Here is a 25,811-nt window from a genome sequence, read left to right on the forward strand (position 1 = left end):
AGTATGAGGTGGACCGGATACTGGACTCCAAACGCGGTGGAGGACGGTTGTTTTATTTATTCGCTTGGAAGCATTTTGGTCTGGAGGACAATTCATGGGAGCCGGCGGGTAATGTACATGTCCCAGACCTGATCCACGAATTCCACGCTCATCATCCTGCTAAACCCGGACCAAGCCAGTGAGGGGGGGTCTTCCGGAGGGGGTACTGTTACACTCCTACATTGTACTCCTGGCGGCGGGCATCTTGGGAGGATCATCTGAGAGGCAGCCATCTTGAGTGGATCATCTGAGAAGCAGCCATCTTGAAAAGCTTCCTCATGGGCGTGCCCAATGAGAGTCCTCGCCTAGCAGCTGGGGCTGGGATCGTCTGATGGGAGGCCTACTTAAGAGCAGGACAGTGCCATTATCTTTGCTTCGGCTTCTTTCATTGTAAGAGGTCTGGTGCTTTGGATTGTGTTTCTCTCTGCCTGATTTTTGGACCTGACGCCGTTTGTTTTGCTGCCTGGCCTGACCTTGGATCGGACCTGACCCTGCTTTGCCTTGCTGCCTGCCCTGATCTCGGATTGGGCCTGATCCTGTTTTGCCTTGCTGCCTGCCCTTGGACTGGACCCGACCCTTCCCTGCTTTGCTGCCTGTCTGGTTTTGTGTAGTGGGAGCTGCTCGGCCCTGTTCCTGCCTCCTCTACCTGCCACGGCCGTCTGACCCCGTTCGTGACCGGAAGTCCTGGTGGCCACCTGCACCTGGGGGCTCAACCCCCAGGGAACGGTGGTTGCTCCCAGGTGAAGCTGGGGTTGTTCGGCTGCCTGACCGAGTGCGGCATAACTCTTCTGTACCGTGCTCTGTCGGGGCACAAGGGCTCACTACCGAGGATCGCAACAGCATTAATGGTGGGAATTCTTCAATGTTCTCCTTGTTTAGGGGGACGAGGCAGGGTTGCCCTCTCGCCAATGCTATTCGCTTTGGTTATGGAACCTCTCGCTATTGCAATTGGGTCTAATATTGATATCTCGGGCGTTGAAGTGGGTGGTCAGGAGTATAAGCTTGCAATGTTTGCCGATGACATCTTGCTTTCTTTAACCAAACCGTTAATCTCTATGCCTAACTTGCTTAAGCTTCTGGCAGAATATTCAGCAGTGTCGGGCTTTAAGCTTAATATGGCTAAATCGGAAGCTATGGCCATTGGTATTCCCCATCCAAATCTACAGGCCTTACAGCAAGTTTTTTCTTTCAGGTGAGTCACTCGAGGTATTAAATATTTGGGGATTCTCCTTACCTAGAATTTCTTGGATTTATTTTCAGCTAATTACCTTTCTCTTTTACGGGAAATATATAAGGATTTAGAGACTTGGAGTTCTATTGATTTGTCATGGTTTGGTCGGATTGCTCCATTGAAAATGAATGTGTTGCCTCGTTTGTTTTACCTTTTCCAGGTTCTCCCTCTTCGTCTGTCACGTAACTTCTTGTTGGGTATCCAGGATCGCTTTTTTCGTTTCATCTGGGTGAATAAAAAGCCCCGTCTCTCGAGAAGTTTGCTATATAGGGATCAAAAAAGGGGGGTTCAGGCGTCCCTAATTTGCACTGGTCTTCAGGCGGCCCAGGCTCGAGCTGCAATAGAATGGTTCCATGCTAGTTCCCATAAACAATGGATCTGTCTGGAACAGAATTCGGTAGGCTCATGCCCTCTGCGTTCCTTGATGTGGATTCCTCGTAGTAACCGTTCGTTGGGCTGGACCTTGTGTCCTTCTATTCTGTCAACTCTTCATTATTGGGATGGTCTCTATGTTAAGCCGGATTGGATCTTTTCTAAGCTTAGTCCAATAACTAATAACCCCCTCTTTCCACCTGGCTTTGAGCCAGGGCCATTTATGAATTGGTTTTCGGCTGGTCTGAAGACATGGGATCAGTTTTTTGAAGAAGATGCGATTATCCCCTTTAATGTGTTGGCTGAAAAATATATGCTTCCACCAGCGGATACTTTTGCATACATACAAGCGAAGCATTTTCTCTCTAGTGCTGATATTAGGGCTAGGATTCTTCGAGAGGATTCTTTTTTGGAAGATTTATGTGAGGACTCTAAGGGAACCAGGGGTTTTATTACTTGTTTGTATTCTTACCAGCGTATGAAGGTGCAGCCCCCGGTGGATCATTGCTTGCGTTGGCATCGGGAGCTGGGTTTGACATTGGGTGATGATGATTGGAACTTTATGGAACTCGCTCTATCAAAGATTTCCATTTCTATCCCTTTTAAAGAGAATGCTGTAAAAGTTTTATATAGGGCCCCCACCCCGGTGGGATAGCACTTCACAGAACCAGGACACTGTACCAGTGATTTCACAGTGAGAATACTGAAAGGTAACTTTAAAACCATACAAGAACGTAAGACCTTTGAAGTCAGAATGATTGAATATTTTAACACCCAACAGAAAGGACTTAACAAGGACCTGGGGTTCCTAGCCCATTATAAACCATAAAGCTGTATGTCTCTGTTGATCACCCCACCCCTCACCTATCCACACCCATCCTGTTAGAATATCAATGATATGCTTTGATGTCCCCATGCATACCTCCTACCCACCCCCATCCTCCCACCCTGTCAGACTGTCATAGTAATGCTTGAATGTTTTCACTTATATACACTGTCAGCTAGCACATTTGCTTATTTCCGATCTGATGAAGAAGGGCAACCTTCAAAAGCTAATCAAGAAATGTATTAAGTTATGTCCAATAAAAAAGGTATCATCTTATTTTCTTTTCCATGTTTTATTTTGTTTGATTTCTATTGATAACAAAACCATTCCAAAATGAAACTGTTTAGAACTGTGACGGATATCCTAAATACCGCAGAAGGGATAACGGCGTCGGTACACTCTTAAATGGAAAATTCATTAATAACAGTTGGGTAGTCCCTTATAACCCTTACTTACTTTTAAAGTACAATTCCCATATAAATCCGGAAGTATGTGCATCTATTAAAAGTGTCAAGTACCTCTTTAAATATGTCTATAAAGGACACGATTGTGCCAATGTGGTTATTACAGAGCACCAAACTTTACAACATGATGAAATTAAAACGTTTACTGACTCTAGATATGTTAGTGCTCCTGAAGCTGCATGGCGATTAAACGGTTTTGAAATGTATCACCAATCACATACTATCCAGAGATTGGAAGTACACTTACCAGATCAACAAAGCATTGTTTTCACCCTAACGAAGTTGAAGCTGAAGTACAAAGAGCCAGAACCATAAGTACATAAGTATTGCCATACTAGGAAAGACCAAAGGTCCATCGAGCCCAGTGTCCTGTTTCCAACAGTGGCCAATCCAGATCACAAATACCTGGCAAGATCCTAAAAATGTACAAAACATTTTATACTGCTTATCCCAGAAATAGTGGATTTTCCCTAGTCCATTTAATAATGGTCTAGGGACTTTTCCTTTAGGAAGCCGTCCAAACCTTTTTTAAACTCCGCTAAGCTAACCGCCTTTACCACATGCTCTGGCAACGAATTCCAGAGTTTAATTACACGTTGAGTGAAGAAACATTTTCTCCGATTTGTTTTAAATTTACTACATTGTAGCTTCATCGCATGCCCCCTAGTCCTAGCATTTTTGGAAAACGTGAGCAGACGCTTCACAACTACCCGTTCAACTCCACTCATTGTTTTATAGACCTCTATCATATCTCCCCTCAGCCGCCTTTTCTCCAAGCTGAAGAGCCCTAGCTCATAGGGAAGTCGTCCCATCTCCTTTATCATTTCCGTCGCCCTTCTCTGCACCTTTTCTAATTCCACTATATCTTTTTTGAGATGCGGCGACCAGAATTGAACACAATATTCGAGGTGCGGTCGCACCATGGAGTGATACAAAGGCATTATAACATCCTCATTTTTGTTTTCCATTCCTTTCCTAATAATACCTAACATTCTATTTGCTTTCTTAGCCGCAGCAGCACACTGAGCAGAAGGTGACACCACTTTAACAGCGTGGTTTAAACTTAATGCAGAAGACAATCCTCCAAAGACCATTTTGTATGTAGATATTCCTATGTACTATACTTTCGACAAAAGAGAACGAAAGTGGAAACGTAGAAAAGCAGGACATGACAAAAGAATTGGGAGAATGTATGCAGTTCATTTTTCAGCGGACCCTGAGTGTTACTGTTTAAGGCTAATTCTACTACACAAACCAGAGGCTAAGTCCTTTGAAGACTTAAAAACAGTTGCATGTGTTCTTTATAATACATTTCAAGATGCAGCCAAGAAAATGGGGCTCATTGACGATGAAGAACTGTGGGAGAACACTGTAGACGATGGATGCACTCACATGCAGCATGCCACAGCAAATCAGACACCTTTTTGCATACATTTGTGTTTTTGCCGTACCATCAAATGCTTTCCAAATTTTCCAAAAATATAAACTTAATATGACACAAGATTTTCAACACATCCATGGTTGCAAAGGTGATTGCTCGATTTGTGAACAATTGTGCCTTCAGAAAATCCAAACCGTTCTGACTACACATGGCAAAAAACTTGAACACTTTGGTTTACCAACAGTCATCCACAGAATAGAAGATCCTAAACTTGCCTTCAATGTTGGAGATGAAAAGCAGAAAGCTGAACAAATGGTAGAAAAAGTAAATAATGAGCAAAGAGAAGCATTTCATACTATACTTTCTGCCTGCAATACAAAAAACATAACCCACACGTGCTTCTTCCTAGATGGTCCTGCTGGAAGTGGAAAAACGTATACGTATAATATTAACCTGAGCTCCATCCGAGGAGATGGAGGAATTGCACTACCTGTTGCTTCTACAGGAATTGCTGCAAATCTCCTTCCAGGAGGATGAACTTATCGTTTACAGTTTAAGTTACCTGTTCCTCTACTGGAAACGTCAACATCAAGTATCAGATTAACATCAAATGATGCTTCCATCATTAGAGATGCTAAAATCCTTATTTGGGATGAGTCAACTATGGCACCCAGTATGGCACTTACTGCTGTAGATAGAATCCTCAAAGACATCATGAACAATCAGAAACCATTTGACGGGAAAGTTCTTCTCCTTGGTGGAGATTTTCGACAAACTCTACCAGTGGTACCACACAGTGATCGAGCTCACATTATTGAAGCCAGCATTAAGTTAAATAAACTATGGAAAAAAATTGAAATACTAAAATTAAACAACAATGTCCGCTCTGTAGACCCAGGTTACAACAACTGGCTTATTACTTTAGCAGACGGAAATCTTCCATGTCCAGATGGTTTCAAAGATATTATTGAAATCCCACAGAAGCACATTTGTGACGGTGATATAGTTAATGCCGTTTTTGGAGAAAAAAATTACGGCAGATACTGTTCATAACTTTGCTTAAAAGGCTATTATTTGCCCAAAAAATGCACATGTTGACAAGATAAATGAGGCTGTTCTAAATATTTTAGAAGGTGAGACAATTATTTAAGTTGCGAAGGATGTTAAAAAAATGGAAGCGGTGCAAAGAAAAGCTACGAGAATGGTACGGGATTTGCGTTCCAAGACGTATGAAGAGAGACTTGCTGACCTGAACATGTATACCCTGGAGGAAAGGAGGAACAGGGGTGATATGATACAGATGTTCAAATATTTGAAAGGTATTAATCCGCAAACAAATCTTTTCCAGAGATGGGAAGGCGGTAGAACGAGAGGACATGAAATGAGGTTGAAGGGGGGCAGCCTCAGGAAAGATGTCAGGAAGTATTTTTTCACAGAGAGGGTGGTGGATGCTTGGAATGCCCTCCCGCGGGAGGTGGTGGAGATGAAAACGGTAATGGAATTCAAACATGCGTGGGATATGCATAAAGGAATCCTGTGCAGAAGGAATGGATCCTCAGAAGCTTAGCTGAAATTGGGTGGCGGAGCAGGTGGGGGGAAGAGGGGTGGGTGGTTGGGAGGCGAGGATAGTGGAGGGCAGACTTATACGGTCTGTGCCAGAGCCGGTGATGGGAGGCGGGACTGGTGGTTGGGAGGCGGGAAGTACTGCTGGGCAGACTTGTACGGTCTGTGCCCTGAATAAGGCAGGTACAAATCAAGGTAAGGTATACACATATGTTTGTCTTGTTGGGCAGACTGGATGGACCGTGCAGGTCTTTTTCTGCCGTCATCTATTATGTTACTATGTAAGTTCGGACTCCATTCAAGACTCCAATGATGAGGAACATCAGTTATATCCTGTAGAATTCCTTCATGAACAAACTCCAACTGGCATGCCTTGCCATAAACTGCATTTAAAAATTGGAGCCATAATTATCCTACTCAGGAATTTAAATACCAAGCGAGGTTTATGTAACGGAACTCGCTTAATAGTGAAAGACTTGAAAACTAACCTCATTATTAGTCAAGTAATCACAGGATAAACTGCAGGGAGTACAGTTTTTATCCCACGTATTGAACTAACACTGCCGTCCCATTTACATTACGTCGAAAACAATTTCCTGTGAAATTGGCTTTTGCAATGACAATTAACAAGTCACAAGGACAAACATTTGAAAAAGTTGGCATTTTCCTCCCAGAACCAGTGTTTACACGTGGGCAACTGTATGTAGCATTTTCAAGAGTTCGAAACTCTTCTGATGCAATTGTAAAAGTCAAAGATGGTCCTGAACAAGGAAAGCTTTTCCCTCAATGTAACAAAGTTTTCACTAATAATATTTATTTATTTGTTTGTTGCATTTGTACCCCACATTTTCCCACCTATTTGCAGGTTCAATGTGGCTTACACTATGTTGCAAAAGGTATAATCATAAACAGAGTAAGAGGTATGGTCTAATTTAACATATTACTGTGTAAGACATTAGGTAGATAGGTCAGTAGAATTATTTACATAACACAAAATAAAACAGGTAAGATATAATGACCAATAGTGATAATGTGATTAACATAATCAAATTAGAAGGGATCAGTATTAGTTGGTTTAGATGTAGAATGGAATCAAGTCATTAAGGAGGATTTGTATTGTAAGTCTCTTCGAACAGGTGCGTCTTCAATAACTTCCGGAAGGTTGTCAAGTCATGCGTTGTTTTTATAGCATTCGGTAGTTTATTCCATGATTTTGTGCAGATGTATGTGAAGGTAGATGCGTGTAGTGATTTGTATTTGAGTCCTCTACAATTGGGGTAGTGGAGGTTTAAGAAGGTACTTGATGAACTTTTGATGTTTCGTGCAGGTAAGTCAATTAGGTCAAGTAGTCAAAATATTGTTTATAAAGAAATCTTGCAAATGTAAACAAGCATTATATTTCTAATAAAAATTTTATAAATTTCTGTGTACTCTTTAACTTTTTGGAAATATACTGTAAATAAAAATTAAAACAAAACACAAATTAAAAAACAAACAAAAAAAGAAAACAATCCACATGTCATACCCCTGGACCATATTACTCATTATATACCCTTCCCAATTATTCTTTATCATCACAGCACATTCTTCCTAACAGTTCCCTTAAAAATATAATTGCCATTAGATGATAACCTTGCTAGCGCCCATTTCATTGGTTTGAGAAATGGGCCTTTTTTTTACTAGTTTTAAATAATTGGTTACACGATGAAATAACATTTGGCACCATCTTCCAGCATTTGGCAGCTAACAACATTGGCCTTAGGAAAAATGTTGTTTCCTCACTATCCCATTAAGCCAGTGGTTCTCGGCCAGGTCTTTGGGACACACTAAACCAGTCAGGTTTTTAGGATATCCATAAACAATATGCATACAAATGCATACACAGGGATAAATACTTTTCAAAATAGCTGTAACTCTCACTGTGCAAGACTACAAAATCTCTGACAACTACTGCTGAAATATTTCTTTATTATAAATTGTAAATCCACACATAATGATGTACTAAACCCAACAACTCATCATACAAACCATTCCAACAATCACTGAGCAATCATGGTGGAAGAATCACATTGATTAGAATATATTTGTGGAAAACAGTGAGTTGCAAGTGGAAACTTAGAATTTTGTGAATCGATTTACACAACCAGGACGTGATTACGTCATTATATTTGAATGTTAAACAACAGGAACAACGGTTGTGTCATCATTCGACTGGTGTGTGAGAAAATCTAAGGAACAATATGATCTATGGACTTGATTTGCACATATGTGAGAACATTGTCGAAAGAATTATGTAGCTTTCGGATTGGAGATATGTGGTCTCCCTATTTTTGCAGTCTGTACCATTTAATATCTTAAATCTATAATTGTTGGAAGTTTATGTTGATTCATGTGGGTATTGTTGGATGAATGTATGTGATGCGGTTGGGCAGTATGAGTAGTTGGAATGGTTTGTATGATGAGTTGTTGGGTTTAGTATATCATTATGTGTGGATTTACAATTTCTAATAAAGAAATATTTGAGCAATAGTTGTCAAGGATTTTGTAGTCTTAAACAATATACATGAGATTAATTTGCAAGCATTCCCTCCGTTGCATTAGAATCTATCACCTGCATATTGATATTATGAAAACTTATGGTTTATTAAAAATGTTCTATACAGAGAAGGGTGACGAAAATGATAAAGGGGATGGGACGACTTCCCTATAACACTAAAGAATGACAACTTGGATAGAGCTGCTCATAAATTTGGCTGCTTTATTTTGGGTGAACTGGGATGACGACTGTGCTGAGGAGAGGGAAAGGGAGTCTAACCTAATTGGGTTCAGCTTTTTGACGTCATTGTGTTCCTGAGGGGAGGGAGAAGGAGGGGTTTGGTGGTGCTGCATAGGAGAGATGAATTTGCGATTACACAGAACTAGGGGCCTTGCAAGGAGTTAGAGGGAGAGAGAACTGCAGCTGGAGTGAGTGATGGACCGAATTACGGCTATGTCATGCAAGGTTCTGTTTTAGGAGTTACGGACCAAGAAAGGGATCTGGGAGTCATTGTGGCTAGGATGTTGAAATCTTCAGCTCAGTGTGCTGCGACGGCTAAGAAGGCGAACAGAATGTTGAGTATTATTAGAAAAGGGATGGAAAACAAGCATGAGGATGTTATAATGCTGTTATATCGCTCCATGGTGCGACCGCACCTGGAGTATTGTGTTCAGTTCTGGTCGCCTCATCTCAAAAAAGATATTAAGGAATTGGAGAAGGGCGACGAAAATGATAAAAGGGATAGGACAACTACCTTATGAGGAGAGGTTAAGAAGGCTAGGACTCTTTAGCTTGGAGAAAAGGCGGCTGAGGGGTGATATGATAGAGGTCTACAAAATAATGAGTGGGGTAGAGCGGATAGATGTGAAGTGTTTGTTCACACTTTCTAACAATAATAGAACCAGGGGACACAAGATGAAATTAGAATGTGGTGGGTTTAAAACAAATTGGAGAAAGTTTTTCTTTACTCAGCACATAGACTCTGGAACTCATTGCCGGAGAAGGTAGTGACGGCAGCTGGCCTTGCTGAGTTTAAAGGGGGTCTGGACAGATTCCTGAAGGAAAAGTCCATTGATCGTTATTAAATTTTGGGTTTTTGCCAGGTTCTCTCATTCTCCCTGTCTCCTCAGCTCGAAACCTTGGGGTCATCTTTGACTCTTCTCTCTCCTTCTCTGCTCATATCCAGCAGACCGCCAAGACCTGTCGTTTCTTTCTTTACAACATCCGTAAAATCCGCCCCTTTCTTTCCGAGCACTATACCAAAACCCTCATCCACACCCTTGTCACCTCTCGTTTAGACTACTGCAATCTGCTTCTTGCTGGCCTCCCACTTAGTCACTTCTCCCCTCCAGTCGGTTCAAAACTCTGCTGCCCATCTCATCTTCCGCCAGGGTCGCTTTACTCATACTACCCCTCTCCTCAAGACCCTTCACTGGCTCCCTATCCGTTTTCGCATCCTGTTCAAACTTCTTCTACTAACCTATAAATGTACTCACTCTGCTGCTCCCCAGTATCTCTCCACACTCGTCCTTCCCTACACCCCTTCCCGTGCACTCCGCTGTTCCCTTCTCCACTACTGCCAACTCCAGACTTCGCGCCTTCTGTCTCGCCGCACCCTACGCCTGGAATAAACTTCCTGAGCCCCTACGTCTTGCCCCATCCTTGGCCACCTTTAAATCTAGACTGAAAGCCCACCTCTTTAACATTGCTTTTGACTCGTAACCACTTGTAACCACTCGCCTCCACCTACCCTCCTCTCTTCCTTCCCGTTCACATTAATTGATTTGATTTGCTTACTTTATTTATTTTTTGTCTATTAGATTGTAAGCTCTTTGAGCAGGGACTGTCTTTCTTCTATGTTTGTGCAGCGCTGCGTATGCCTTGTAGCGCTATAGAAATGCTAAATAGTAGTAGTAGTAGTAGCCTGGATTGGCCGCTGTCAGAGACAGAGTGCTGGGCTTGATGGACCTTTGGTCTTTTCCCAGTGTGGCAGTGCTTATGTACTTATGTATCTGGGGAGGCAAAAGACAGGAGGGAATTTCAGGCTTTAGGATGGGGGTCATTCTTTGCAAAAACACTACACTATGCACACTCACAGGCAGGTACACAGACACATGCAATGTCAGACTAAACACACACAGACACTCATTTCTGTTATTGTCCTCTTGGTGCAGCCCTGGAAGCTGTTTTCTCTGCAGCATCTGAGTGAAACATCCGGCCACAGGTGGCAGCAGCTGATGTGTTTCAAGATAAAGAGGGACTTGGTGCTGCAGCCCAGGAAGTGACTCTATGATGTCACTCACAAGGAGGGTAGATTGAGAACAAGGAGGTTAGATTGAGAACACAGCATGAGAGAGACTCTATGATGTCACTCACAAGGAGGTTAGATTGAGATAGAACACAGCATGAGAGGGAGACCACGCCCCTTCCATTGATTGGTCGCAAGACTCATGAGGCAGAGGAGAGGACAAGATCCCGCCCCTCTGACACTGTGATTTGTCAGGTTCCACCTAGGGCGGTCCTAATGGTCCAGGGGTTCTTTCCTGCTTCTCTGATTCGTGATTCCCATTTCCCAGCACTGACCCAACAAAGCCCAGATCTGCCCCCAGGGATGAAGGGCAGAAGGATGGCTCTTGGGGTTTGTGCTGAGCAGGTAGGAGACTGGCAGGAGGTGGGCAGCAGGGGATGCAGTGCCAGGCAATGCCACACACACACAAGAAGAAATGAGCCTGGCACTGCTCAATCCATTCCCTGCTGTAGCCCCTCAGACTCTTCTTCCTGATTCTCCTCCCCTCACTGGTACTGCTCAATCCATTCCTGGGGCTCTTTATTCCCTGCAGTTTTTCTTCCTGATTCCCTTCTCACACAGCAGCTGCTCCTCCTTTATTTAATATGTAAAGTGCTTTGATTGTAACCACAGAAAGGTCGTATATGAAATCCTGTCCCTTTCCCCTTTATGCAGTTTCTTTTCTTGTGGAACAGAGATTTTATTTATTTATTTAGTTAGTTAGTTAGTTATTTAGTTATTTATTGCATTTGTATCCCACATTTTCCCACCTCTTTGCAGGCTCAATGTGGCTTACAATACATCATGAATAGTGGAAGTATCGCTTGTTTATTCTTTCCAAAAATGCAAGGACTTTGGGGCATCATTCTGTGTTACTGTTTTGGGATCTTGCCAGGTACCTATGACCTGGATTGGCCACTGTTGGAGACAGGATACTGGGCTTGATGGACCTCTGATCTGTTGCAGCATGGCAATGCTTATCGTACAGTATGTTATAAATAAAAGACAAGGGTATAACAAAAGAGAGGGAACAAAGTACAAACTAAAGTCCAAACAAAAAAACAGCACCACGGGCCTTTAAAATGGAACAAAGTTCTTTAATGAATGAGCCTTGACCCGACACGGGCCGTGTTTCGGTGACTAGCACCTGCGTCAGGGGTCACAGTGATGACGTGGAAAACTTGGGGAATAACTCGAATATTTTCATCTACAATATTCCTTACCCCACGTCTCATGTAGTAAAAGCTACAAAGCACCAAGGCACTTTCACTTTCTGTATCAAAATGAAAGTGCCTTGGTGCTTTGTAGCTTTTACTACATGAGACGTGGGGTAAGGAATATTGTAGATGAAAATATTCGAGTTATTCCCCAAGTTTTCCACGTCATCACTGTGACCCCTGACGCAGGTGCTAGTCACCGAAACACGGCCCGTGTCGGGTCAGGGCTCATTCATTAAAGAACTTTGTTCCATTTTAAAGGCCCGTGGTGCTGTTTTTTTGTTTATAAATAAAAGACAAGACAGCAGATCATAGAGGTTAAAAATAAAACTATCCGAAATGTATTCACTACCCATAAAATAATAAATACATAAATAGTTAAAAGCTTGGCAGGGAAATGTTTCACACTACCAGGCTCTTCGTCCATGAATACAGAAAAATGTTTAACATAGATCATAAATATATAAATTGTACTAACACAGCTACAAATGGTGATGCAAATCATTAAAAAATATGTGCTAAAGAAACCTGGCAATTATAAACCACAGAGCTCAGCCAAAAAACAGGCATATAAAGGTCTCCATCAACTCCATGCAAAAAACACACCTAACAGTATTGAAGATAAGCCATTTAAAACAGATGCCAATGGTGACTCTGCAGAAGTCGTACACTGAGCCCTTCTCCCCCCACCCCCAAGTATGCACCTGCTCTCCTGTGGAACCACTCTCCTTCTTCCATTTAATTTCTTGCCCCTTACCTTCCTGGGGCTCATCATGGTATCATGCGAGTTCCCACCAAGGACTCCCCCTCCTCCCCCCCTCCCCAGTCATTTCTCACCCTCTCTAGCCTTTTTTTTTTTTAACCGATCGTCGCTTCTTTCTTAGATCAGGTCTGGAACGAGGAAGTTAGAGCAGCAAACGGATGTGCACAGAGGACAGAATAACTTTTCATAGGTAGAGTAGTCATCCTATATAATAATTCTCACCTCCAACGTTCTGTGCCTGGGACTGTGCCACACTCGGAGGTGGTCTGGTAGGCTGTGTAGATCAGGCTGACATCACCACAGCCATTATGATGTCAACTTCAGAACCCAGGAGGGGAAAAAAAAACATGCCTCACAGGTGATCCATGTCCAGAGGAGGGTCGCTGGACATGGATGGCTGGAGGGGGGGCAGGGGAGAGAGGAGAGTCGCTGGACATGGGTGGCTGCAGGGGGGGCAGGGGAGAGAGTAGGATCGCTGGACATGGGTGGCTGGAGGGGGGGCAGGGGAGAGAGGAGGGTCGCTGGACATGAGTGGCTGGAGGGGGGGCAGGGGAGAGAGGAGGGTCGCTGGACATGGGTGGCTGGAGGGGGGCAGGGGAGAGAGGAGGGTCACTGGACATGGGTGGCTGCAGGGGGGGCAGGGGAGAGAGTAGGATCGCTGGACATGGGTGGCTGGAGGGGGGGCAGGGGAGAGAGGAGGGTCGCTGGACATGAGTGGCTGGAGGGGGGGCAGGGGAGAGAGGAGGGTCGCTGGACATGGGTGGCAGGAGGGGGGGCAGGGGAGAGAGGAGGTTCGCTGGACATGAGTGGCTGCAGGGGAGCCGAGGAAAACCTTGCTAGCGCCCATTTCATTTGTATCAGAAATGGGCCTTTTTTACTAGTTTGTTATAAATCGTAATCAGCGTGTCATTTTGAGGGACTGAAAGGTTGAAATCTAGTCTGAGGGTGTGTGGGGTCATTTCCCCCCTCCCCGACATGAACTACAGTTTGAATTTAACTATTTATTTATTTACTTATTTGTTTATGACAATTAGATCCCGGATTAAACATGAATGAGGTTGAAACCTAGTTTGGGGGGTGTGGGGGGCATTTGTCCCCCCCCCCCCTCATTAACTGCATGTGTGGAAGGGAAAAGGATGTGTAAAAGATAATGTTGTGGGGGGGGGGGGGGGGTGTGAGGGTATGATCTGGAAGAGAAAAGAGAGGGAGATTACTTGCCTTATATGTTTTGTATTCTTTGAGTTCGTGGAAATTGTCCTCTCCGGTGTGGTGGGAATTGGTGGGTGGGAACAGTCCGATGGGAACTGTCCAGGCGGAACTGACCTAGAATCCTCATCACAAACAGAAGGAGGAGAGCATCTGCATGTTGAAACGTCTGTGTCCTGTTCCTTTGCTGCACTGGCTTTGACTGCTGAATTTGAGCCTTGGGGGACTCCGTAGAAGCTCACAGTTCAAATTCAGCAGTCAAAGTCATTGTGACAGAGGCGTAGGATCTAGCCGGCATCAATCTTCTTGCTTCTTCATCTGTGTAGAGCATTGGGAAAGAAGGGACATGAAAGGTATAGTAGTAGTAGTAGTAGGACAAGTTTTGCCAAATCGGAAAGAAGTAGAGAGATCGTGGATGCTTTCCAAAGTGCTCTGCTCAAACAGATGGTGACAGAACCCACGAGGGAGGGAGCGATGCTGGATCTGGTGCTCACAAATAGGGATAGTGTGTCAAATGTCCGAGTGGGTGCACACCTGGGAAGCAGTGACCATCAAACGGTTTGGTTTGATATAACGGCTGAAGTGGAGGGCGGCCACTCTAAACTCAAAGTCCTGGATTTCAAGCGTGCTGACTTTACTAAAATGGGGGAATACCTGAGGAAGGAGATGATGGGCTGGGAGGACGTACATGAAGCGGAAGGGCAGTGGTCCAGGCTGAAAGAAGTAATAAATAGGGCCACAGACCTTTATGTAAGGAGAGTAAATAAAAGCAAGAGAAAAAGGAAACCAATATGGTTCTTCAAGCAAGTGGCTGAGAAAATAAAGGCTAAAGAGTTAGCGTTCCAGAAATATAGAAAATCTCAAGAAGAGGAACACGGGGAGGAATACCGGATGAAACTGAAAGAAGCCAAGAGAGAGGTACGTCTGGCGAAGGCGCAAGCGGAAGAACAAATGGCTAGAAATGTAAGGAGGGGCGACAAAAATTTCTTCAGGTATATTAGTGAAAGAAGAATGACTAAAAAGGGAATTGTGAGACTAAAAGATACAGCGAACCGCTATGTAGATAATGATGAAGAAAAAGCCAATTTGCTAAATAGATACTTTTGTTCGGTTTTCACTGAAGAAAATCCTGGAGAAGGACCGCGAGGGACTGGCAAAAGTACACCTGAGAATGGAATGGATATAGCACCGTTCACGGAAGAGAGTGTGTATCAACAACTTGGAAAGCTAAAGGTGGACAAAGCCATGGGACCGGACGGGATCCACCCCAGAATATTGAGGGAGCTCAGAGAGGTTCTGGCGGGTCCTCTTAAAGATTTGTTTAATAAATCCTTGGAGAAGGGAGAGGTTCCGAGAGACTGGAGAATGGCGGAGGTGGTACCTCTTCACAAAAGTGGTGATAGGGAAGAAGCTTGAAACTACAGGCCGGTAAGCCTCACTTCGGTTATTGGAAAAGTAATGGAAGCCATGCTGAAGGAAAGGATAGTGAATTTCCTAGAAGCCAATAAGTTGCAAGATCCGAGACAACATGGTTTTACCAGAGGGAAATCGTGCCAAATGAATCTCATTGAATTCTTTGATTGGGTAACTGGAGAATTGAATCATCGACATGCTATAGACTTAATCTACTTAGATTTTAGCAAAGCTTTTGACACGGTTCCCCACAGGAGGCTCTTAAATAAACTAGATGGGCTGAAGATAGGTCCCGAAGTGGTGAACTGGATTAGGAACTGGTTGACGGACAGACGACAGAGGGTGGTGGTAAATGGAATTCGCTCGGAGGAGGGAAAGGTGAGTAGTGGAGTGCCTCAGGAATCGGTGCTGGGGCCGATTCTGTTCAATATATTTGTGAGTGACATTGCCGAAGGGTTAGAAGGTAAAGTTTGCCTATTTGCGGATGATACTAAGATTTGCAACAGAGTGGACGCCCTGGAGGGAGTGGAAAGCATGAAAAGGGATCTGAGGAAGCTAGAAGAATGGTCTAAGGTTTGGCAATTAAAATTCAATGCGAAGAAATGCAAAGTGATGCATTTAGGGAGTAGAAACCCACGAGAGACGTATGTGTTAGGCGGGGAGAGTCTGATAGGTACTGAGGGGGAGAGGGATCTTGGGGTGATAGTATCCGAGGATCTGAAGGCGACGAAACAGTGTGACAAGGCGGTGGCTGTAGCGAGAAGGTTGCTAGGCTGTATAGAGAGAGGTGTGATCAGCAGAAGAAAGGAAGTGTTGATGCCCCTGTAGAAGTCGTTGGTGAGGCCCCACCTGAAGTATTGTGTTCAGTTTTGGAGGCCGTACCTTGCGAAGGATGTTAAAAAAATGGAAGCGGTGCAAAGAAAAGCTACGAGAATGGTATGGGATTTGCGTTCCAAGACGTATGAGCAAAGACTTGCTGACCTGAACATGTATACCCTGGAGGAAAGGAGGAACAGGGGTGATATGATACAGACGTTCAAATACTTGAAAGGTATTAATCCGCAAATAAATCTTTTCCGGAGATGGGAAGGCGGTAGAACGAGAGGACATGAAATGAGATTGAAGGGGGGCAGACTCAAAAAAGATGTCAGGAAGTATTTTTTCACGGAGAGGGTGGTGGATGCTTGGAATGCCCTCCCGCGGGAGGTGGTGGAGATGAAAACGGTAACGGAATTCAAACATGTGTGGGATATGCATAAAGGAATCCTGTGCAGTAGGAATGGATCCTCAGAAGCTTAGCCAAAATTGGGTGGCGGAGCAGGTGGGGGAAGAGAGGTTGGTGGTTGGGAGGCGAGGATAGTGGAGAGCAGACTTATAAGGTCTGTGTCAGAGCCGGTGATGGGAGGCGGGACTGGTGGTTGGGAGGCGGGAAATACTGCTGGGCAGACTTGTACGGTCTGTGTCCTGAAAAAGGCAGGTACAAATCAAGGTAAGGTATACACATATGAGTTTATGTGTCCTTCTATGTTAAATTGTACAGTGCTGCGTAACCCTAGTAGCGCTTTAGAAATGTCAAGTAGTAGTAGTAGTAGTTTATCTTGTTGGGCAGACTGGATGAACCATGCAGGTCTTTTTCTGCCATCATCTACTATGTTACTATGTTTAAGTTAGGTGGTGCAGCGAGAGGGCAGGTGCATACTAGGGGTGGAGGGAGAGAGGAGATGAAAAGGGCAAGCTGAGGAGGGGGTGCTGCAGGAGGGACAAAGAGGAAAAGCTGGGGGTGTCAGGGGTGAAACGTGGCTGAACCTTGGGGATTCCATAGGACGGGAGGAGTTCAGTATGGGAGGGAGGGAGACAGCTGGTGATATGTATTGGCAATATTCACAAATGGGCAGATGATCAATAGCCCCGTGCTGTTCCAAACAGCGCTCTAAAAATAGTGCTGGAAGAGCAGGGGGCTTTACTGGACCTATGATCAGAGATAATTGCATACAAATTTAAGCACGCAATTCTCTCTGATCATGGGGTAGACAATCCTCCCGCACTTGTTTAAGGTGGTCTCCCTCCTCTTCCATCGGCGCGGTGTGAAGCCCAGCGCATCCCAGAGGAGGCCACCTCCCTCCTCCAACTGAAGGTAGGGGGGTAGGGAAGGGCCACTAGACCACCAGGTGGAGGGGAGAGTGATTGACCCACGACCCACTGGACCACCAGGGACATCTGAGGGATGCTGGGGGGGTGCTGGAGACCTGCTGGATCTCCAGCTCCCCCCTCCCCCGAACCGGTGTCGGGGGACCGGAGGTTCGCTGGATCTCCAGCCCCCAGTTGCTGGGCGGGGGGCTGCTGCATTGGGGGGAATGGGGACCTGCTAGCATGCAAATGCATGCCGGACAGGGTTCACCATTCCTCCCCAATGGTGTAGGGTTTGCCGCAACCAGCAAGCCAATCTTTAGCGTGCTGGTCGCTGATCATTGGGGATGAATAGGTTTAGCATGTATTGCATGCCACTTATGCTAAGAGCCCTGTTTTGCATGCTAGTTGCGCCCAGAGCCTGCAAGCGCGTTGTTTCACGCGCTCGGTTGCTCTGATCATGGGGAGGTAGCAGCCTCTAACACCTGCGTTTGCTTCTGATCATCGGCCCAAAAGAGCTGTGGGGAGAGTGTATATGCAGTGTGTCTGGGGGGGTGGGGGTTGGGATGGCTATGATACTGTGAGTGCTGAGGATGTTGAGAGAACAGTGGAGGGTGTGGGTTGGGGGGTATTCTGAGAGAGCTGTGGAAGTATATGTGCTGGGGGCAAGAGGGATTTCAGAAAGAGAACCAGTGTGTTCAGTATGAGAGAGAGCTCTGGGTGTTTTTACTGCTTGGGGGGGGGGGGGGGCTGCAGATTGACAGAGGTATTGGATTTGTGTGCTCTGGGAGGAATGGGGAGATGGGATTCTTGGAATGAGTAAAAAAAAGAAGTAGAGGTCGGGGCAGAGAAAACTGCTGGGTGGAAGGGGGGGTAAACCTTCTTAGGGAGGGGTTCATACTAGTTGGAGAATGAGAATACTGAGGGGATGGGGTAATCAACCCTGAGCTGTGAGACGGCTTAGGCGGAGTCAGTCCTGGAGAACAGAAGAGCTGGGTGTTAATGCCAGGGGAATTCTACACAAAAAGACAGATAAAGCTGAATTTTAAAAAAATCTGCAGTTATAACCCCCAAAACAAAGGCAGGAGCTGAAATCTAATGCATTCTGAGCACCTCCCCATGTCCCTGACTGTGTTTCTGGTTTGTGTTTCAGATGCGGGTGACATTTGAGGACGTCTCTGTCTCTTTCTCCCAGGAGGAGTGGGAGTATTTAGATGAGGAGCAGAAGGAGCTTTGGAGGGAGGTGATGAAGGAGAACTTTGAGATCCTGATGTCTCTAGGTAAGGGATTCTTAAAATCTGGGTGAGTCTCACTACAGGAAGCCACTGTGATTGATAATGAGTGATGACGAGATGACATGAGTATCTGGGGTGGGCCTGTTTCTAATGTTCTTAAGTTTTATTGGAGTATTGTTTAGATTCCTGTCTGTAATACCTTCAATAACTATGACTCTGGCATTCTTAGGGTATCCTATACTTTGTTTTTTACAATTGCTCACTCGGCGGGACTTGGGGGAAATTGTGTCTGATGATAAGGTAGCCAAACTGGTAGAAAAGGCGACGGTCAAAGCCAGAAGGATGCTTGGGTGCATAAGGAGAGGGATGCAATTCTGGAGACCACACCTACAGAAGGATATAAACAGGATGGAGTCTGTCCAGAGGGCGGCTACAAAATTGGTAAGTGGTCTCCGTCATAAAACATAGAGAGACAGGCTCATGAACCTCAACATGCTGGAAGAGAGGCGAGAGAGAGGGGATATGATAGAGATGTTTAAATAACTCAGTGGCGTCGATATACAGGAGGCAGTGAGATTTTTTTCAAATGAAGGAAAACTCTGGAATGAGGGAGCATACAATGAAGTTAAAAGAAATAGGCTTAGGAGGAATCTACGAAAGCATTCGTTTACGGAAAGGGTGGTGGAGGTCGTGGGAACGAAGACTTGTCAATTTAAGAAAGCATGGGACAGGCACGTGGGATCTGTTAGGAAAAGGAAGAGTTAGTGGTTTCTCAGGAAAGGCAAACTGGATGTGCCATTTGGCCCTTGTCTGCATTCATGATTCTATGTTTGGGGAGGGGAAGGGGAGGTTGAGGCTTTGCTGGGTCAGTGGTTGTTTCATCTTCTACTGTAGGGGGCTATCGGAGCCAAAGCTAGTAGCTTTATTGGTTTAGGAACAGTTACAGTAGATGCATTGTCTGTTTCTTATCTCAAAACCAAGTAAAGAACAGCAGATTGAAAAATCGTTAAAAGGGTTATTATTGTAGTTATCTGGGTCTTGCTGCGCTTGAGTAAGAAGAACTGACATTTCAGTCACCGTGAAGAAAGCCAGAGCACGTTGGCTGAAACGTCTGTTCCACTTACTCAGACGGACAACCACAACATCATAATGCCAACTGCAGCAGCCTAAGAGAACAGACATAAGTATTGCCACACTGGGACAGACCAAAGGTCCATCAAGCCCAGCATCCTGTTTCCAACAGTGGCCAATCCAGGTCACAAATACCTGGCAAGATCCCAGCAAAGCTTAATACATTTTATGATGCTTATCCCAGAAATAAGCAGTGGATTTTCCCAAGCCAATTTAATAATGGTCTATGGACTTTTCCTTTAGGAAGCCAGCCAGACCCTTTTTAAACCCCGTTAAGGTAACCGCCTTTACCACATTCTGTGGCAACGAATTCCAGTTTAATTACATGTTGAGTGAAGAAAAGTTTTCTCCGATTCGTATTAAATTTACTACTTTGTAGCTTCATTGCATGCCCCCTAGTCCTAGTATTTTTGGAAAGAGTAAACAAACAATTCACGTCTACCCATTCCACTCCACTCATTATTTTATAGATCTCTATCATATCTCCCCTCAGCCGTCTCTTCTCTAAGCTGAAGAGCCCTAGACGCTTCAGCTTTTCCTCATAGGGAAGTCGTCCCATCCCTTTTATCATTTTCGTCACCCTTCTTTGTATCTTTTCTAATTCCACTATATCTTTTTTGAGGTGCAGCGACCAGAATTGAACAAAATATTCAGGTGCGGTCACACCATGGACCAATACAAAGGCATTATAACGTCCTTATTTTTGTTTTCCATTCCTTTCCTAATAATGCTTAACATTCTATTTGCTTTCTTAGCCGCAGCAGCACACTGAGCAGCATTTCAGTGTATCATCAACAACGACGCCGAGATCCCTTTCTTTTTTTTTTTTTTTATTTGTTAAACTTTTTATTAATATTCCAACAATGTATTACACTCTTAAACATTATTACTATACATAACTCATCTGCAACATTCAATCTTTGTTAACATCCTTTTATTTTTCCCCTTACCCCATTATTCCCCAACCCCCCCTCCCCCCCTTTCCTCCCCCCCCTCCCCCCATTAGCTCACCTAATCGTACCCATTCTTCCGCATTGGGTCTATATTTTCCCTTTCGCCTATCAGTCATTTTTTCCATTCCCATCAAGAAGTACAATTTATTGTCCCAATCCCGTCTCGTGGGGCCTATTCTTTGTTTCCATTTCAGTGCTATTGTTGTTTTGGCTGCTGCTAAGCACATTCGCTTTATTCGAGTTTGCCATGCCTTCCCTCCCTTATTCCCGTAGCCCAACAAACACCATTTGGGATCACAAATGAACTGAATCCCTATTGCTTGGGTAATTAATCCTGTAATCATTTCCCAAAATTCTTGTATAATGGGGCATGTCCACCATATGTGATAATATGTTCCTTTCCCTTCTTCACAGCGCCAGCATTTATCTGATGCATTAGGGAACATTGCTTTTAATCTGTCAGGTGTATAATACCAGCGACTCATTACTTTATAAGCGTTTTCCTTCACCAATACACAGATAGATGCTTTTTTTACCTCTATACACATTTTCTTCCATTCTCTCCCAGTGAATTCTTGTTCAAGATCCTGTTCCCAAACTTTCATATAAGGTAATTTTTCAAAGGTAGTGCCCCTGATATGTTCATATAATTTAGAGATCCCTTTTCCTCCACCAGAAAGAGACCCCCATAGGTTTTCAAACTTTTCATTATCTATCCAGTTGCCCTTATTCCATTTTGCTGTCACCATATAATTTCTAACTTGAAGATATGCATAGATTTCTGTCTCAGGAAGATCATATTCCTTACTAATCTCTTCAAAGTTTTTAATTCTGCCCTCTCTTGTAAACTCACGAAACCTAATCAAACCTTTATCATACCATGAGGCAATTATCTTGTTTTCCTGCCCCCCAGGAAACCCCGGTTCTTGTGTGAGCCAAGCGTATGTGGATCTATTATGTGGTCCCCTGAGTTTCTTTTTAAGCTTACCCCATAATATTAACAAATGTGAAACGAAGGGATTCAATGTTAGTGTTTTATACATATGTTCAGGGATAGACCCCCAGAGCAGTGCATCCAGCCTACCTTCCTGTACAAATATCTGTTCTAACTGGGTAACCGGAGAAAAGTCAACTCTGTTCCAAACCTCAATCTGTCGCAGTTGGGCTGCCCAGTAATACCAAGTAATATTAGGGATTCCTCTCCCCCCTATTTCTACTGCTCTCCACATTATATTCCGTGATAATCTGGCTGGGTGTCCTGCCCATATGAACTCCCCAATTTCTGTCTGAAGTTTCTGTAATTCCCCTTTAGAGACAGCTATTGGCAGTGTTTGGAATAAGAATAACAGCCGAGGAAGGATATTCATCTTAACCACCGCTATACGACCCCACCATGACAAAAATCCTCCCTTCCACTTTTGCAGATCCGTTCGAATAGCTGCTATAAGCGGTGTGTAATTCAATAAGTATAATGAGTTTAGATCCCGGGGTACATTTATGCCCAAATAGCGAAAATTTCTGCCTGTCCAGCGAAAACCATGTCTCTTCCCAAGTTGTTCTATTTCCTGATCAGTGGCAGTTATTCCCATGAGTTCAGATTTATCAAAGTTTACCCGAAAACCTGACAGTGACCCAAAAAGATTTAATTCCTTTATTAGCACCGGCAACGTCACCTGTGGTTTGCCAATGTAGAACAGCAAATCATCCGCAAATAAAGCTATTTTATGCTCTTTTCCTCCCATTCGGACCCCCTGCACTTCCTTCAATGTTCTTATTCGTTGGGCCAGTGGTTCAATGGATATTGCAAATAACAGCGGGGATAGGGGGCATCCCTGTCTGGTCCCCCTTTGTATGTTCACTGGATCTGACCACCCCCCATTCACTTTAATCCTTGCCTTTGGTTGGTCATATAGCTTTTTCACCCAGCCTACAAAAGTGTTGCCAAATCCCATTGCTAACATTACCTCCCATAAGTAATTCCATTCGACCCTATCAAACGCCTTTTCGGCGTCTATTGTTAATAAAGTCATAGAATCTCCCCTCTTTTGTGCCCCCCAGATTAAATTAAGGGTCCTTCTAATGTTGTCTGCCACTTGCCTATGTTTAATGAAGCCAGATTGGTCCTCGTGTATAAAAGATGGTAATATCCCACTCAGCCGGTTTGCCATTATTTTGGCCAAGATTTTGACATCCACATTCAGCAGGGATATTGGTCTAAACGACCCACATAAAGTCGGATCTCTCCCAGGTTTTAACAAAACCGATATCCCTGCCTCCTGCATGCTGGTCGGGAATCCCCTCCCCTCAAAGCTAGCATTCCCCAGCCTGACTAAGAGGGGTCCCAGTTCCTGTTGGAAGATTTTATAATATTTAGCAGTATAACCATCTAGCCCTGGTGATTTCCCACCCTTTAGGCCTCTGATAACTCCCAGCACTTCCTCCAATGTTATTGCTGCTTCCATCTCATCTCTCTGTTGTACCGACACCTTTTGTAATCCAAGTCCCTGTATATAGTCCCTGATGTTTTCTACCGATTCTGTTGATTCCCTTTTATATAGCTTTTTATAAAAGTCCATAAATTGTGTCCTAATTTCCTCATCTTGATGGTAAATCACATCTTTTGGGCCCTTAATTTTAGTGATCGTATTCTTAACTCTTCTATCACGCAAACCCCTAGCTAAGATTTTCCCAGCTTTATTGCTGAACTCGAAAAATTTCTGCTGCATTAATTGTCTATGGAATTCCATGGTTTTCATCTGGATCATCTGCAGTTCCGCTCTCCATCTTTTAAGTTCTGCTAATTGTTGGGGTTTCCCCTCTCTTTGATGTATAGCTTCCATTTTCGCTAGTTGTCTCCGTATTTCTACCTCCCTCTCTGCTCTCTGTTTCTTCTTGTGAGCCCCCTTTTTTATTAAGACCCCCCTCACTACTGCTTTTAAAGCATCCCACATAGTCCCATCTGTTACCTCCCCGGTATCATTTAGTTCTAAGTATTCTTTTATAGTGTTCCTAATTTCCTGGCAATCTAATTCTCCATCTAATAAAGTTTCATTGAGTCTCCAGATTTGTCCTGATCTTTGCTTATTCAACCCATCTAGTGTGACCCACACTGCTGCATGATCAGAGGCATGTATACTCTCTATCTCTGCCTCCTTTACATCTCCCCATATGTTCCGGCTACCCCAAATTGCATCTATTCTGGCGTATGTGTCCTGTACATGGGCATAGTGTGTATACTGGCGTTGTCCCGGATGCTGTAAACGCCATATGTCTATGACGTCTAATTCGCGCATCAGTCTGAGAAATTGGCGCCCATTATATCCCTCTCTCCCATCCGTCTTATTGGAGTGGTCCATGTTCCCCGCCGCATGGTTGAAGTCTCCCCCCAGCATTACCACTCCTTCTACAAAGGGAATCAGTTCTGCCCGAGTGGTATCAAAGTATCTCCCTTGACCTTTGTTTGGTGCATACATATTTATTAAAGTGATATTGCGGTTATTGACCTTCCCCCTGACTGCAAGGCAACGACCTTCTCTATCTTTATACACAGCCTCTTTAACAAACTGCAAATGTTCTTTCACATAAATCACTAAGCCTCCCGTCTTATTTCCCCTCGTATCAGCCAATGCATACCCCTCCCCCAGCCCTTTGTTCATAATAAGTGCTTCATCTTTCTTCTTAATGTGTGTTTCCTGCAACATTATTATATCATAGTTCAATCTGCGCAGTTCTCTGAAAATTATACTTCTCTTACCCGGATTATTTAACCCATTTACATTCCATGAGCCAATACGTATTCCTCTATTACTCAGTCCTCCCCCGTTCCCCCCACCTCCCACCCCCCCCAATCTCCCCATCAACTGGCAACCACTCTTTCGTGCCAGTATTCCCCTTAAGGAAGCACGTCATCTTCTGAGCTTGACCACCCGGTCCCTTAATCAAATATGCAATCCCTCCCTTATTTATGTTGCTTTACCTCTTCCCTTCTATTTAAAACTCATATATGCATTTACCCCAACAGCACATATATAACTTTTCAACTTGTTTCATCTTCACTCCCACTTACTACAGTGAAAACTTATTCAAAATCTTTGTTCAGTCCTTATCAGCTTCAGGTGGCATCATCTTTCTCCACTGTCTCTCTTGCATTTCGTGCTGGAGGGCGATTCCTCCTCCCTACAGCCATTTGCCGAGATCCCTTTCTTGGTCGGTGACTCCTAACGCAGAACCTTGCATTACATAGCTATAGTTCGGGTTCCTCTTTCCCACATGCATCACTTTGCACTTGCTCACATTAAACATCATCTGCCATTTGCCTGCAACGCATAATTAAACTGTGGACTCAGTTGCTGGAGGATGTGGTCAAAGCAGATAATATAGAGGGATTCAACAGAGGTTTGAAAGTTTCTGGAGGAAAAGCCCATAAATAGACTTGGGGGTTCCATTGTTCATCACTGGAAAATGAATCATGAGAAATAGATCTGCTTTTTGGGATCTGCCTGGCACTTGTGACCAGATCGGTCACTGTTGGAGACTCGATGGAGCTTAGCCCAGCTCAGCATATTGTATAAATTTGCAATCCATAAAATGGTGGACTACTGTGTAACTCCTAAGATTCCTGCCCTTCTATCTGTGAAGCAGAGTCTCCCCAACTCTGTAATACATCAAGGTAAGGTCATCAGGAGTTCATAGGCAGAATTCCAGCAGAAGTTCTTATCTAACATTCCACTTGCAAGCACAGCAACAGGGAGGGGTGAAGAAGGAGGTGAAACAAGCCCTAGGGCTATCGTGCAGATTTGTGCCTGTGGGTCGTGAGATTGGTTTTGCAGGAACAAATATAGCCAGATGTTGTTTTTAGATAAGGGGGGCACCGCAGAGACGTGAGAATTGTCACGTACACACAGTTAGATAAAAGAATAAAAGGAATGATTTTTTACCTCAGAAACAGGAACTTTGCTGGCACTGAGAAACGATTTGCTTCCAGGCTGGTCTAGTTCCTCTCACAGGAAGAAAGAGACTCTTGCTTGTATAACTTATTATTGTTTATAGACTAGGCTGAGAAGTTGA

General features: G+C 44.2%; 1 protein-coding gene across 1 annotated transcript in view; it reads left to right on the forward strand.

The window, feature by feature from the left end:
* The first annotated feature begins 965 nt into the window (after positions 1 to 965).
* The window catches only part of LOC115467914 (gastrula zinc finger protein XlCGF26.1-like), a 29,334-nt gene continuing 4,488 nt past the window's right edge, over positions 966 to 25,811 (forward strand). The window contains exon 1 of the mRNA XM_030203347.1: positions 966 to 1,231. Coding sequence (XP_030059207.1) covers positions 966 to 1,231 — 266 coding nt within the window. The remainder of the gene's footprint in view (positions 1,232 to 25,811) is intronic.

This window comes from Microcaecilia unicolor, chromosome 1, assembly GCF_901765095.1.
Source record: "Microcaecilia unicolor chromosome 1, aMicUni1.1, whole genome shotgun sequence".
Taxonomy (NCBI): Eukaryota; Metazoa; Chordata; class Amphibia; order Gymnophiona; family Siphonopidae; genus Microcaecilia; species Microcaecilia unicolor.